At 41.6% G+C, this 15636-nt stretch overlaps 1 protein-coding gene across 7 annotated transcripts in view; it reads left to right on the plus strand.

Annotated features, from left to right (window-relative positions):
* csgalnact2 (chondroitin sulfate N-acetylgalactosaminyltransferase 2) overlaps nucleotides 1-15636 on the plus strand; it is a 90271-nt gene that overhangs the window by 35059 nt on the left and 39576 nt on the right. For all 7 annotated transcript variants that reach the window (XM_052041385.1, XM_052041379.1, XM_052041383.1 and 4 more), the window contains 3 exons: nucleotides 12594-12810; nucleotides 13276-13377; nucleotides 14318-14496. In XM_052041385.1, the coding sequence (XP_051897345.1) occupies nucleotides 12594-12810; nucleotides 13276-13377; nucleotides 14318-14496 (498 nt within the window). The remainder of the gene's footprint in view (nucleotides 1-12593; nucleotides 12811-13275; nucleotides 13378-14317; nucleotides 14497-15636) is intronic.

A 15636-nucleotide genomic window follows, 5' to 3' on the forward strand; every position in this document is an offset into this window, starting at 1 on the left:
ACTTTTCAGATAGAGTTTGAAAGTATTTGGCTAAAGACATTTTCTTCCTACAGTCGACATCTTGCCAAATGTTTGTTTTACCTAATCTAGCTATGTTGGCTAACACTTACTTCAAGTGGCAATGTTTAATTAGTTTGATGTGTTATTACTGTTGCTTTGTAGTCAAATATGGCATTTTTTTTTTCTGCATCATAAAAACCCATGAACAGCAATTTTTAATTTACTGGTGGGGAATGAGGAATGTTGATCTGAAAAATCTTTACCCACTGCCCTCGAGCAGCACCTTAATCAGCCATCTTAAAATTGGACATCCTGCTGCAGTTTCTAATGTCAGAGGTGCAGATATTTATCTGGAGCTGCATTTATGTCTCTTAATTCTTGTTTTCTGACCCACTGTTGAAACTTCAGGATCCAGTGAGTAGATGAACATGAAAGAACAAATGTACATGTATTTGGTTCGCATCCCAAAGCATTTTGTTGGATCCTACAAAAGCATTATGATAATGATCACATCTGTTTTAGTGATGTTGATTGAGGGATAAATATTAGCCATAGCACCAAAGTGTATTTTTCTAGTGTGTGCTTTAGCCTTGAATGAGGAATGAATATCAATGGTATAAGGCAAAAATCTCCCACTGCCTTTTAAAATTTCACTGCTCCCTGATTGTCTTAACTAAAAATGTACTTCTAATCTAGTGTATGGTAGTTAATGTACAACCATTCATTCAAATGTGTAGTTAAAGATCCCATTTGCTCAGTATTGACTTAATTGCCATCATGTTGTAAAAGGAAAAGAACTCATTAACAAGCACCATTAAATCTACTGATTTATGGCTACCTTTTTATATCTGGAGCAGGCTGCTGGACAGGCAGTCAGAATGGCTTGGTGCCTTTTGACATTATCTTGCCTTTTAGTGAACAGCACTCTTGCCTTCCAGTCAAAGATTGTAGCTTTGAGTTTTGATCATGTATTCCAGCTGCTGTTCCTGTGCAATATCAAAGAGGTGTCCTATTGTCAGAGGCGCCATCCCTTGATTGATTTGTTAATCTGAGAACCTTTTCCTACCAGTTAAACAAATATTGATTTCTTTACTGAGAGGGCAGTTGGGGCAAAATGTTTTGTTCGAAAGAATAGTTAGAGTCAAAATGTTTGCATGTATAAGGCAAAATTAAATATTTGATAAAGATGTTTCTGCTGCGGGATCGAATGGGTCTGTAAGTATGTGTTTTTGTTAAGCACCTCAGGAAGAGAATTTGCTCTGTGAAGTCTCTCTATTTAAATTTTTACTTAAAGCAAAAACTTGTTATTGGGAGTTCGTACCTCCAGAGGATGACAATTTCCTTCTTTTAAAATTCATTGTAATCCATGAATTACTATTTGCGGTGTAGTAACGATTTGACTTTTGCAATTCCATGAATAGCTTCCTGTCTCATAAACTTCATTTCAATTTCTGCTACCTTCGTCTAAACTCTCAGCAAGACCTCCTCTTCATGCATAGCCACAATGCCTGCTAGCATATCTAAACTTGGGGATGAACAAGAAAGTGTGTTAAATACAGTAAACTGATATGAAGATAACATCTAAACTAGTTGATAAGCCCCTTCATTCCACCATTGACCTTTCCAGATAAAATACTAGTGAAAATCCACATTTCAGTGAGATTCATTAAAGGTTTTTAAAATTACTTCATGAAGGAACATGTATCACTTTGATTTGCACCAACAAAGGAGCTATTATTGTACCTGTGACAGCAAACAGCTATTTAGTCTAACCTCAATTCACTGGCTTTGTCAGTAACAACGCATCAAGTACTCTTAAAAACACTTTTTAAGTACGTTATATGTTTCATCTTGATGCCCTATTCTGGTTAGTTCCTTTGGTTTAACTAGTGAAGTGGCCCAACATTATGCAAGGTGCTATAAATATGCTAAATCAGTCACTGAAAGTATGGAATAGAAGCAAAAAATGCTGAGTTTACTCAGCAGATTAGCCAGCATCTCTGGAGAGAGAAACAAAGGTAACATTTCTAGTCTCTGACTATTTTCATCAGAACTGGAAAAGGCTAAGGATAAAATGAAGAACAATGGTAGAGAGAACAGAAGGGAAGGTCCATGATAAGGTGAAAGGCAGAGAAGTTGAATGTGAAAGTGGATGATAGTCCAAAGCAAAAGAGTATTGTACCTACACTCTCATTATCCAGTGTGTTTACATTGGATACACAACAAATCAAAGAGCTGCTGCCTCATAGCTCCTGTGATCCAGGTACAATCCTGGCCTCCAGTGCTGTCCATGTGGAGTTTGCACATTATTTCTGTGACCATGTGGATTTCTTACAGGTGTTCTAGTTTTCTCCCACATCCCAGATGTGTGGGTTTGTTGTAATTTGCCTCCAGTGTGTAAGTGATTGGTAGGATCTGGGGGGAGTTGATGGGAATGTTGGGGGAATAAAATGGGTTAGGGTAGGATTAATGTAATTGGGTGTTTGATGGTCAACGTGGACTCAGTGGGAGAAGGACCTGTTTCAATGCTTTGTGACTGCCCAAGAAAGCAGATAACAAGATAACTTCCAAGCAGAGTAAACTATCAGTGAGATGAGGTGATGTGATTATGGCATCAGTGCTGTCCAGAAAGACCTACATTTAACCCTTTCATTCCTTTGAGCAATTTATTTATTTCTGTGGCTCATAGTTGAATGTTCAATCTCAAATGACAATTGCTGTGACCATTTACTTGAGAGTATAAGCAGGAACCTGTTGACAGAACCAAGAGAGAATTAACTGGGCATTAAGGATCTTGTAAATATTATCCTCCAATCTTCCAGCATGTAGACTGCTAATAGAGCACTTAAAGATTGCTTAACAGGGATTATGGACACGTGAAATCTCTCCTTTTATTCCAGGCAAGTCAGTAGTGATTATTTTGAATCTCAGCCATTTCAATTATTATAATTTTCAATTGGATTTTGATGCAAAAATGTATTTTCCTGGAAATCATTAAAGGTGAAGGGTCTACAGAAGGTATGCTGTGTAAGATGTCTGAATCCTTTTCTCTCCTTGACTATTTATATTCAGTAGTGTTAAGCTCTGTGCAAAGGGAAGAACTTCAGACAATGCCACTGTATTTGCAAATGAGTATTAATTGTTTTCCTTGTTGCTTCAGTGCTACGAGTCTTTTTTTTCCAGCCCAGCAAGCTGACATACCACTGGTATACTGTATCTCCCTTAGCACCAGCAAAGAAGCATCTTCCTCATTGTTGCAACTAGGTCATTTTACTGTCTGTGACTGGAGTTGCTCCCGGTTCTGTTGGTCACTGCTTGTTCTGTCTGATGGCAACAGCTACAATCCTAGTTTGTGGAAAATGGGGAGAGATGTATATGCGGAGGTTTGGCAGTGTGAAATTGCTCTTCATATTTGGAGATGCAGGTCAGGCAGGGCTATGTGGACTGGTCCTACTCCTTGGTCGCTATGGTTGCCAGTTCTCAATGTTAGCAGTTTTTCACAAGGTTGATTCTTTGGAGATTTTTTCTTGGCAGTGGGCCAATTGTTAATTACAATTTTGGATTGTTGTATATTCAAAAGAAAGGCCTAGAATTTCCACCAAATACAGTGAAAGAAATGTAACTGCTAACATGTATTTTGGGAAATCTGAGCATTTTCCTTGGTGCTAATTCAAGTATCAGAGAAATTTCAGAATGAAATGAGGAGCTTGCTCAGAAAGAGTGATGAATATTTGGAAAGCTCTTCTGTTTGAGTGGTGTGGACAAAGAATGTCTGACCATTGCATCTACTCAACAGTGTGGAAAACTGGCCAAGTATGTCCTGTTCACAAAATGCAGCACAAATACAATCCAGCTAATGACTGCTGAATTAGTCTACATTTAATCATCAGCAAAGTAATGGAAGGTGTGGTTGACATTGCTGTTCAGTAGTACTTGCCTGCTAATTACCTGCTGACTGATATCCAGCTTGGATTTCTGCAGAACCTCTTGGTTCCACACCTCACAACAGTCTTGGTTCAAATGTGGACCGAGAAATTGAATTCTTGAGGTGGGGTGAGACTGACTGCCCTTGATATCAAGACAGCACTTGACTGAGTATGACATCAAGAAGACCCAGTAAATAATGTTTAATACTAGAGGCATGCTTTTAAGGTGAGAAGGAGTAATTTCAAAGGAGATGTATGGGGCAAATTTTTTACAGAGAGTGGTAGGTGCTTGGAATGTGCTGCCAGGGGTGGTAGTGGAGGCAAATACGATGGGGGTGTTCAGGATGCTCTTAGATAAGCACATGAATGTGCTGAAAATAGAGGGATGGGGACATTGTATAGGCAGAAGGGATTAGTTTAGGGCACTTAATTACTAGTTTAATTAGTTCAGCACAACATTGTGGGCCGAAGGACCTGTTCCTGTACCGTACTGTTCTATGTTCTTTAAAAATGAAGTAAGTGGGCCTCAGTGGATAAAGAATCCAGTGTTGGAGTCATACCTTGCACAAAGATAGTTGTGGTTATTCCAGCCCCAGGACAGCAGAGCAGGAGTCTGTCAGGGCAGTATCCTGGACCCAAATCATTTTGGCTGCCTCATTGATTACCTTCCTTTCATCACAAAGGCAGCAGTAGAATGCTTGCTGGTGATTGTACAATTATCAATTCCATGCACAATTCCTCAGCAAATGAAGCAGCAAATGTACACTTACATCTAGATCATGTTCAGTCATGGGCTGATAAGTGGCAAGTAACATTTTTGCCACAAAAGTGCTGGGCAATAAATGTCTCCAGTTACTCTTAACATTAAATGGTATTACCATTGATGGGACCCCACCATTAACATCCTAGGGTCACCATTGACCACAACCCAACTGGACCAATCACGTAAACACAAAGGCTGCAAGAGCAGGTGAGAGTCTGTGTAAATGATTCACCTCCTTGCACCCTAAAGCCTTTCCAACGTCCACAGAACACAAATCGGTAAATAAATTGGTTAATTATTGTCACATGTGCTAAGATACAGTGGAAAAACTTGTCTTGCATACTGTTCATACAGGTCAATTCATTACAACAGTGCTTTGAGGTAGCACAAGGTAAAACAATAACAGAATGCAGAATAAAGTGTTACAGTTACAGAGAGAGTGCAGTGCAAGCAGACAAAGTCCAAGGTCATAACGAAGTAGATTGTGAAGTCGAGAGTCACCTTATCGTGCTAGGGAACCATTCAATAGTCTTAACAGTGAGATAGAAGCTGTCCTTGAACCTGGTGGTATGTGCTTTCAGGATTTTGAATCTTCTGCCCGATGGGAGAGGGAAGAAGAGAGGATGTCTGGGGTGGAAGGGGTCTTTCATTATGCTGGCTGCTTTACTGAGGCAGCAAGAAGTGTATGTGATGGGAACATTGTCCAGTTTTCTGAACGAGTACACTCCCAACAACAGGCAAGAAGCTCGACGCCATCCAGGACAAAGAAGCCTGCTTGATTGCTACCGAATCAACTACCCTAAACATTCATTCCCTCCACAGAATCCGCTGCAGTTACTCACCTAGACAACTCTTAACATTATCTACCAAACCTGTGACTCACAACAAGGACAAGGAATTCGGGCACGTTGACGCCTGTTTGTTCCCTTCCAAGTCTCATGTAATTGTGACATGGAAGTATATCTCCATTCATAGGTTTTAAATTCTGGAACTCCTCCTCAACAGCATTGTGAGATGAAGCTCTTTGGGTGACTGAACGTTTCGAGAAAGTGGTCACCGCCACCTTCTCAAAGGCATTCAGGACTGGGAAATAAATACTGATCTTGCCAGCAATATCCAGATACCGAAAATATGAATAAATAAAAAAAAATTCTTGGTTGCCAGAGTTGAACAGGAGCTTCTTTTTCAAAAAGATCCAACGGTAATGAAGGTTTTCACATACAAGCACCTTGTGATCTGATATTTATGCATCTGCTCAATAGCGTGACGGTGCTGCACAGCACGATGTTAAGTGAGGCCCTGTGCCTATTCCGGTAGTTTATGTAGATGCTAAGAATACCAGGGCACTTTGTTCTGCTTCCCTGCCCTGTCCAGCTCTCTTTATCCCTCTATCCATTTTCTGATACTGTTATCTTCTCCTCCTCGCTTTGTCCTCCTGTTCCCTTGCACTCTCCTTCAATCGCCACCCTTTCTGTATTTGCCCACCCTTGCGTGCTACCTCCCCACTCCCACCAATTCCCTGCTATCTCTCCACTACTTCAGTGTACCCAAACCGAATATTACATGTTGTTCCTCAAGCTGACACTTGGCGTCATTGGAACAGTGCAGGAAGCCATGGGTAGTGTGGTCAGAGTGGGATTGGCATAGAGGAGAATCTTGCTTCTTAGTGTTCCAAAGAGACTCCCTAGTCCAATTTTCCATCTCCGTCAACCCACTTCCCCATGTAATTAAAGAAGATGCAACACCTGCTCTTTTACCTCATCCTTTCAGGTGAAGCAGAGATTTGCTTGCATTTCTTTCAATCTGGTATGTTGTGGTATAGTGTATGTGGCCTCCTCTGTATTGGAAAAATGATTGCTTTATGGAGCAACTTCATTCAGCCTGCAGGGCAAACCTAACCTCCTGGTTGCCAGTCACATGAATTCTCTATCCCACTCCCACTCTGGCTGTAACCACCTGCACTGTTTGAATGAGGCCTTACACAGGCCAGAGGAACAGCACCTCATCTTCTGTCTGGGCACATTGCAGCCTTCAGAACTCTCTACCAAATTCAACAATTTAGGGTAACTTGCGGTCCTGACTACAGGGTCTCAATCAGAAATGTCGACTATCCGTTTGCCTCCACAGATGTTGCCTGACCCGCTGAGTTCCTCCAGCAGTTTTTTTTTGCACCAGATCCTAGGATCTGCAGTTTCTTGTGTCTCCTACTTGCTTTTTCTGTTTGTATCAGAATTGGCCAGTTCTTTTGTGAGGTTAATCAAAAAGCTGCAGATGCTGGAAATCTGAAGTAAAAACAGAAGATGCTGCAAGCACCCAGCAATTCAGGCAGCAATGTGAAAGATAGACAGAGTTAACTTTTCAGGTTGAAGATGCTTCCTTGGTGTTTCCAAGATGCTGCCTGACCTGCTGAATGTTCCTTGCGTTTTCTGTTTTTACTGCTGTAATATTAACTCAGTTTTTCTCCACAGAAATAGCCTGATCAGCTGGGGATTTCCGGCATTCTCCTTTTGGTTTCAGGTTTCAGCAAGAAATCTGACTTGCATTTCACAATTTTGGCATCTCCCTTAGTTTATTCTCTCTCTCTCTCTGTCTCTCTCTCTCTCTCTGTGTCTCTCTCTCTCTGTCTCCCTCGTTCTCTCACCCACACTATGCGCTGTCTCTGTGCGCATACAATAAATGTCTGATAATCTGGCACTATGGGGACTCTGGCACTATAGTAGCAGATTTTCTGGACTATTGGAAATTGCTCCTATTAATAACCACACACTTCTATTTCATTTTTTTTAACCATGTTGCTTAGTACAGGTTGAAACTCTCTGGTCTGGCATTCTGTGGTTTGGCAGCTCCCATGGTCAGGCATGTTTTGAATCTGATGCCATTTGTTTGCAGAGCAGTCACCAGGGTGGCTGCATTAACGTTATGTATTAGCAGCATTTTAATGTATTAGTAAGATTTCGTATGGGGGAGGGAAAGAATTTACCCTTACAGGATTTATGTGAAAATAAACACAAAATGTGTACAGAGAACAGAACTAGTTTACCAAGGAGAATGATCACATGCTGCTGGTTCACAGTGGGTGGCCACTTAAGGGATTTGCTTTGGAAACTGATAGGGCAATCTCTTCGGTTGATACTTGGAGCTGCTGGTTCATAGTGGGAGGCCACTGAAGGGATGTGCAGAATGAACCTGGGGTTAGCTGTATGTTTACGTAGGAGGTTCTCGGGGCAATTTCTGTGGTCTAGCACCAATCAGGTCCCAAGGGTGCCAGACCAGAGAATTGCAACCAGTAGAGTAATAAATTTTCCAGTAAACCTGTTGAGTGTAAAGGTGCAGGAAACGAACGCCCAGTGAGTCACAGCTTGTAAATTTCTAAAACGTTCAAGCGCTCCTGCCGCAACCATGGTCCATACTCTGGACCCCCGTTACACAATAATGAATGAGGCAGATGCTGAAACATTGGGATTTCTGAACAATTGGATACCAGATTATTGGAGTTTTACTGGTACACCATATTTTGGAATGTATACATTGTATCATTTGGTGGTACAAACATGGTCTAGAGTATCCATTTGTTGTTACAATTTCCCAATGCAATGCATCATTTATTCTCCATGGATACATTTGTCAGTGTACAGTTTATAGACATGATGATACAATGCAAATGTATCGATATGGTGACCACATGCCACCTATTTGTGGGTTTTCATTATGTTTTAAAAAAAGATTCTTGTGGAGTGCCTGACTTTAATCATAGTGAAGTGTGCACTTAAACTGCAGACATATTGATGCAGTTGGCGGTCTCCTGAAGATCGATTGAGTTTTGGTTACACTTTGTCCAGAGTCCACTCTTTTTTTTTCCCCTGGCTGGCTCATGTCCATCTCCTACAGTAAACATTGAGTCTGTACAGTTAGAAGGCACTGCCCCGATTGCACTAAAAATTGACATTGAACACTAGACTCTTTCTTTGCCTTCAGACCCTGAGGGTTTAGCATAAAATCGCAATATTAACTGTTAGTTAAACATCTGCACAGCTGGGCTGGGGAAATGGATTATTGCAAGGCGGTTTGCTACAAAAGGTGATTCTGCAACCGTGATTGTGTTGCTTTAATATTGTACAATGTTCCTCTTATAATAGTGTCAATTTGAAAACATTGTGGTGCGGAAACATTAATATAGTTTCTGTAATCTATGCTACAAATTCTAAAGGGATGGGTGTTTAGTACAGGCAAAATATGCAGAGAAAGAGAATGTGTCTGAATGAATTGGGGTGTACTACAAATTCATCAGTGTTTTAAAGGTGTGGATAAAAAAGGTTTAGAGGGATCTGGGCCAAACGCAGGTAAATGGGACTAGCTCAGATAGACAGCTCGGTCAGCATGGAAGAGTTGGCCTGTTTCCGTGCTGTATAGCTCTATGCCACTATAAAAATGTGCATCCACTATGACTAGAACTTGTTCTCAGTGCTTCTGCTTCCAGGATGGCTAAGATTTTACACAGATTTCAGTCTGTGTAACATGCCTATGCTCTGACCAAGGATGGACAATCTAAATCCAAGCCCAAAAACACAGGACATACTTGATAAGCTTAAGGATTGTGGGAGCCTGTATGTCTGTAGTATCAGGTCCTGTATGAGGACATGAAGCGGGGGTGGGGGGGGTGGTAAAGTGGCACAGCCTTTCGTAGTGCAGCCTTGCAGCTCCAGAAATCAGGGTTCAATTCCTAACCTTGGGTGCTCTCAGTGTGGAGTTTGTGTGTTTTCTCTGTGACTGCATGGGTTTCCCCCTAGTGATATGGTTTTCCAGATCCAAAGATGTGCTGTCAGGCTAATTCATTGCTTTGAGTTGCCCCTTAATGTAGATATGTGGCAAAAGAATCAAAGAAGGGTAAGTCGATTGGCACGTGTAAGAGAGAAGAAGTTGCAAGGCTGCAGGGGAATGGGACTGATGGGGTTGCTGTGTTGGAAGCTGGCATGGACTCGATGGGCTGAATAACTTCTTTCTGTGTCATAATAAGAATGCATTGCAACCACAAAACGCAGCTAACACCGCACGGTGGTGGGTGGGCAACTCATGTTGGAATAAACTCGTGTTGCATGTTAAGATGTCACAAGAAAAGACCCACTTCAGAGTGGATCCAGTTGCACTGATGATGCAAGAACTGATGTTTGGCTTCCACCTGAGACAGTTTATAGCAGATGTTCTTGAACTTGTGCACATTGTGACTTATTTCATGTTTCATTCCATGTGTCCTTAAGTTCTTGGATATGATCATTGTCTATCTCAACCACCTCTGCTTGGATCTGTTGAGGGAGTGGGAAACGGCCAGGCTTCCCCCTGCCTACTTGCTTCTGGTTGAACAGCCCGCCACCATTCACTCACTAAATGGGAGGGTGGACCAGGGTTCTGCTTCCTGGGGGTCAGAGGACGCAGGAAAGGCACAATGAACCACTAAATTAACAAGTAACTCAACCACCTTAATGTCCTTCTGCTTCCCTGTGCTACACTTTTAGAAGAACACAATGTGATCCTGATTATAGGAGCACTTTTTTTTTCTGTTTAAAAATATATTTTTGTACTATTTTTCCTGATGGAGTTAAGTTTGCATGAGCTGTCTGTCCAGATCTCCCTTGCACGTTGTACTGATTATGACAGCTAATTTGTTATAACATTTGTTCTGGGAGGAGGGGAGGTGGTGTTGGAGGTGGGGAGTTCTAACGGCAACATAACTCATTGGAATCCTGATGGCTGGGGGTGGGGGGGGGGGGGGGCTGTGGAAAGTGGGAAGCAGTTGCAAGATGAGATCATTGTCAGATGAGTTAAATGGCTTGTACTGACGTGGCATCCAATCAATGCAATGCACTTTTCCCTGGGCAAGGGATCAGTGTTTTGATATCTTCCTCTTTTTCTTTTGGACAGAACTGAAACTGTTTAACAAAGGTTATGCAAATCACTGATGAGCCTCTAGTCAAGGAAACGATATAGCAGTGGGCTTTATTGTGTGTTTGTGGTCGGGGGGGGGGGGGGGGGGGGTTGGGGGGTTGGGGGGTGGAATCAACTCTGCTGAATTTGCTCTGTCACTGCCTGATGGTTGCCGAAAAGGTTGAATTCTGTTTTGATTGCACTCTGTTTTCTGTGAAGGCATAAGGCCGATGACTCTGCTCGCCACTCAGTGATGGTTTATGTCATCCAGATGGTTGGGGCTGTTAATTTTGAACTGTAGCTGTACACTGCCCTCTGTAGACCAATTGGGAAATTTCTAACTGTTTTCTAAACATCAACTTGGTGTACACAATGAAGGGAGTCTCCTAAGGATTTTGATAATAGTATTAAGCATGCATTGGATTTTGTACTTGCTTCTTGAATGAGATGTGAGGAAGGGTACATGTATCCCTGTTTTCCTTAGCTGATAGGCTTCAATGGGAAAACATTTTCACTGGATGATTTCGCATGTTGGGGACAAGTTAAGTAAACAGAATGCTGGAGGAACTCAGCAAATCAGGCAGCATCTGTGGAGGGAAATGGGCAGTCAACATGTCAGGCCAAGACCCTGCAACTGGATGTTTACATCATCTGGTTCTTCGTCTTACAGAACCATCAGTGCTGCAGTCAGCCCACAAGTACTGCAGCAGAACCTAAAAACCTCTTCCACAACAATTAGATTTGGCCCTGTAATAATCGTCTTAATTGGATGTGCTGCGTAAGCATTCCTATTTATCATGCACCCGCTATTGTTCTCAAGTTCTGCTGTAAAATCTTGCTTTTTCCACAGACGTGGCATAGTCCTTGGCATCAATGGAGGCAGAAACCTCAGGGTGGTGTGATTGGGATCTGAGGCGAGTTCTATCTGGATAGACTGAATGCCTTTCCTTTTGAGGGTTTTCCCTTTTAATGAATTTTCTGTCCTGGGTCAGCTCTTTCTTTTGGCATCTCTTGTCTGTGATAACAACAGAGTAACCCCCTGCCTGTGAAACATTGTAAGATGAACCGAAGGATCAAGTGGTCTTGTCTCTTTCTCCCACAGCAATCCAGGAGATGCAAGAATGCATCCACAAGGTCATTTGAGAACTTCCATGGCATATGCACCATGCCATGTGATCTTTACAAGAGCAGTGCATGTTTTTTGTTTTAGAAAAGGTACCAGCTTGGTAAAGTCGGATTTTAAAAGGTCTACAAGGATTTAAAAAAAGTCAACAATTTAACAGTACAGTCAGGGTGTGATTGGTAAAAGAGAAAAGGGAGACTTAAGTCCAGTCAATGGAACATGGGACGCCTCTTGTATCCATTCTAAAGACGTACGGGTCAGGAAATTGTTGGCGCCTGAAGCGTGGCGACACTTGTGGGCTGCTCTCAGAAAACTCTACGCAAAAGATGCATTTCACTGTGTTTCGATGTACATGTGACTAATAAAGAAATCTTATCCTGAAAACTGGAATTTTTCCACCGTTATTTGCTTGGAGGATTGCAATGACTTTGAGGAACTTTTTTCCAGTGTCTCATTTTTAGGCCTGATTGTTTGGTGGAGCTTTGTCTCAGATTGTCTTCCTTCAGATTAAATACCCTTGTCCTGTTCTGAGGGATCTTGCTGCATTATGTTATAAGGTAATTTCAGTAATGGTCACAATGGCAATATTACCATGAAATGCTGCCAGATGCTACTACAACTCCTACAGCCACCACTCTTTGTGGGAAAGGTGTCCTCAAAACCTCTCTGATTCTTCTACTCTTTAATAATGACCTCTTTGTTAAGGGAGACAAGTCTAGCTGGGCTAAAAAGGAGGGACCTCTCAACTTTACACATCCAGATTAAATCATAACTGTTGGCCAGCAGTATCTCAGCACATAAAAGCTTAAAATATCTTCTGTTAACTTTCTTTTTTTCTCAAATTTGTTTTTACTTCTTTCAGGCTACTATCGTACAGAGAGGGACAAGGGCACCTTGTATGAATTATTCTACAAAAAAGAATTCGTAGATGAATTTCAACATGTCACTCTCTTCCGACCATTTGGCCCCCTTATGAAGGTCAAAAGTGAAGTGATTGACATCTCACATCAGATCATCAATATAATCGTGCCGCTATCTGGCCGCACCGAGGCTTTCGCCCAGTTCATGCAGAACTTCAGGTGAGAACGTGTGAAAGCAAGCAAAATCCAACATCATCTGAAGCTTTGATTAGATTCTCTTAAATTTAGTTCAGAATACTTGGAGTCCAGGGGCCTGCTGTCAGAACCTACCTAGAAGTCTGCAGCCGATGTTTAGAGATGTGAATCTTTGCAGCTTTGGTATTGGGAGAGAGCTCATGATTGGATGGTTCCTAGTATCCAATTTGACTGCATGCAACACTCATGCAGGAGGTGCGATAACAGCGCAGCGTGGTTCTTGCAGTTATTTAGTTTAGTTCCCACTGGATTGATGGTGCCAGCAAAGTAGCAGAAGAATTTCAAATAAATAGCAATATTAGTGCAGCAAAGCCTCAAAGCCACGAGCATGTATCATTGGCGCATCTGCATTTCCCATCACTGAATTTCTGACTTCAGTCCCTAGCTAATTATTTTATCCGTGCCTAAATTTCAAATTGTTTCACTCAGGGACGTGTGCATTCAGCAGGACAGACACGTTTACCTTACAGTTGTCTACTTTGGCCAGGAAGGATTAGAAGAAGTGAGGAGGATCCTGGAGGTGACGGCCAGGTGAGCTGCCTCGCGTTCACTGTTCAGAAAATAACCATAAGAATGCATGTACGAGTTTTAGCTGCAGATTTATGGATCGGTGAAGGTTTAGAGATTCTATGAGGTAATATTTCCTGATTGCCTTTATAACTGGAGAAACATCTCACTCGCTGGGCTGAATGGCCTAATTCTGCTCCTATATTTTATGGTCTCATTGTCTTATAGTGCATAACGACCATAAGAAATAATTGGTTAGAATACCCCTTGAACAAAATAGGACATATCTCTTTTTCTTTTAGTATAAAATGTCATAGTTGACAGTGGGGAGAAGAGAGAATGATCCTACCCAGGTCATTCTCTCTTCTCCCCCCTTCTCCCATCAAACAGACAATACAGAAGTTTGAGAACACATAACACTAGGCTCAAGGACAGCTTCTATCCCGCTGTTATAATACTCTTGAATGGACCTCTTATATGCCAAAGATGAACTCTCGATCTCTCAATCTACCTTGTTGTGGCCCTCGCATTTTATTTGCCAACCTGCACTGCTCTTTCTCTGTAACTGTAACACTATATTCTGAATTCTGTTTTATTTTCCTTTTGTACTACCTCAATGTACTTATGTATAGAATGATCTGCCTGGATGGATGCAAACAAATGCTTTTCACTGTATCTCAGTACATGTGACAATGATAAACCAATTAAACTAATTATTTGCTGGGTAACAAACCCAATGCAGCCTGTCACACTTGGAGGTTTATATTTCATCAGGCCTCTCAGGTTGAGCTACATTAGATTCATTTTGAAATTGATAAGAACATATCAAGAACTTCCAGAACTTTGCTCTTCCTTTATCTTTGTAATGCTTCAGTAAAACACCTCATTATTTTAAAACTGCAATGTAAAGTTCCTTGATATTGTCAATGTAATGTTGGAGTAAAAGGTTTTTGTAACTCTGCAGTGAAACCCACTTTCACAACTACACCTTGGTTTCATTGGCTGATGAGTTTTCACGTGGCCGAGGTCTGGATATGGGAGCCCGGACTTGGGACAAAGGCGAAGTGCTGATGTTTTTCTGCGATGTGGATATTTATATCTCTCCCGAGTTTCTTAATAGCTGCAGAATAAATACAGAGCCTGGTGAGTCACCAATGATTGGATTTTAACGAGGACTGTTGTATTTCTGTTTTTAGATGATGAGTTTAAAGAGAGTATAACACATGAATTATCTTAATTGTTGAACACTTAATGCTGAGGAAGTCACTTGGCAGCTTGTTGATAATATCTGAGATAGAAAATTGTGGGTTCAAGTTCTGTCCCAGAATCTGAGCACAGAAGCTAGTAGTTGGGGATTGCTGCAACTGCCACCCTTTGGATGGGAATAATGATCCAGAGAAGTGAGTCCAAATCGCACTAAAGCAGTTGGGTAATTTAAATTCCAGTGATTAAATAATTTGGAATAAGAAACCGGTAATAATAAAATTATCATTAAAATCAGTCCAGATGAAGGGTCACGACCCAGTACATTGACTGTCCATTTCCCTCCATAGATGCTGCCTGACCTGCTGAGTTCCTCCAGCTTTTTGTGTGTTGCTCCAGACTCCAGCATCTGCAGTCTCTTGTGACTCCAGAATAAAATCATCGTTTTAAAAACCCAACTGATTCTGTAATCTGTTTTCCTTACCTGGACTGGCCTAAGTCTGGCAAGACCAACAGCAATGTGGTTGAACCTTGAATGGGTCAGCAAGCCACACACTTGTAAAACCTTAGAACTGTGAAAGTACCTGCACCACAGAGCCTGTAGTCATTTAAAATGATAGCTCAAGGGGCAATTTCAAACTGGCAATAAATGCTGGCTTTGTCAGAGGCACCTATATCCTCAGAATGAATTTTTAAAAAAAGTCTAGGGCCCTGTTTGTTGGTGCTGTAACCTATACCACTATTTGGAGCACGTGTTTCTGTTCTCAGTACTTGCATGCTTCTCCTCAGCCAGACATCACAAGCAAACTAGACTAAATGACCATACACTTCTTTGGTGTTTGTGGAATCTTGCTGTGCACTTGAATGTCTGCTGTTTTCCCTACATCATAAACTGAATAGTTCAAAGATCCTTTGTAACTGCAAAATTGCTATTTTCACACCTCCTGTTGGAGTGCTGAAACCATTTGTCTTGTGGACCCAAGTTATTGTAGCATTTAAAAAAAATAGGAGCCATTCAGCCCTTCGAGTCTGCTCTGCCATTCAGTACAAGCTGTTTCTTTGTCTTGATACCATATTCCC

The sequence above is a fragment of the Pristis pectinata genome, chromosome 30 (assembly GCF_009764475.1).
Source record: "Pristis pectinata isolate sPriPec2 chromosome 30, sPriPec2.1.pri, whole genome shotgun sequence".
In the NCBI taxonomy this organism is placed as follows: Eukaryota; Metazoa; Chordata; class Chondrichthyes; order Rhinopristiformes; family Pristidae; genus Pristis; species Pristis pectinata.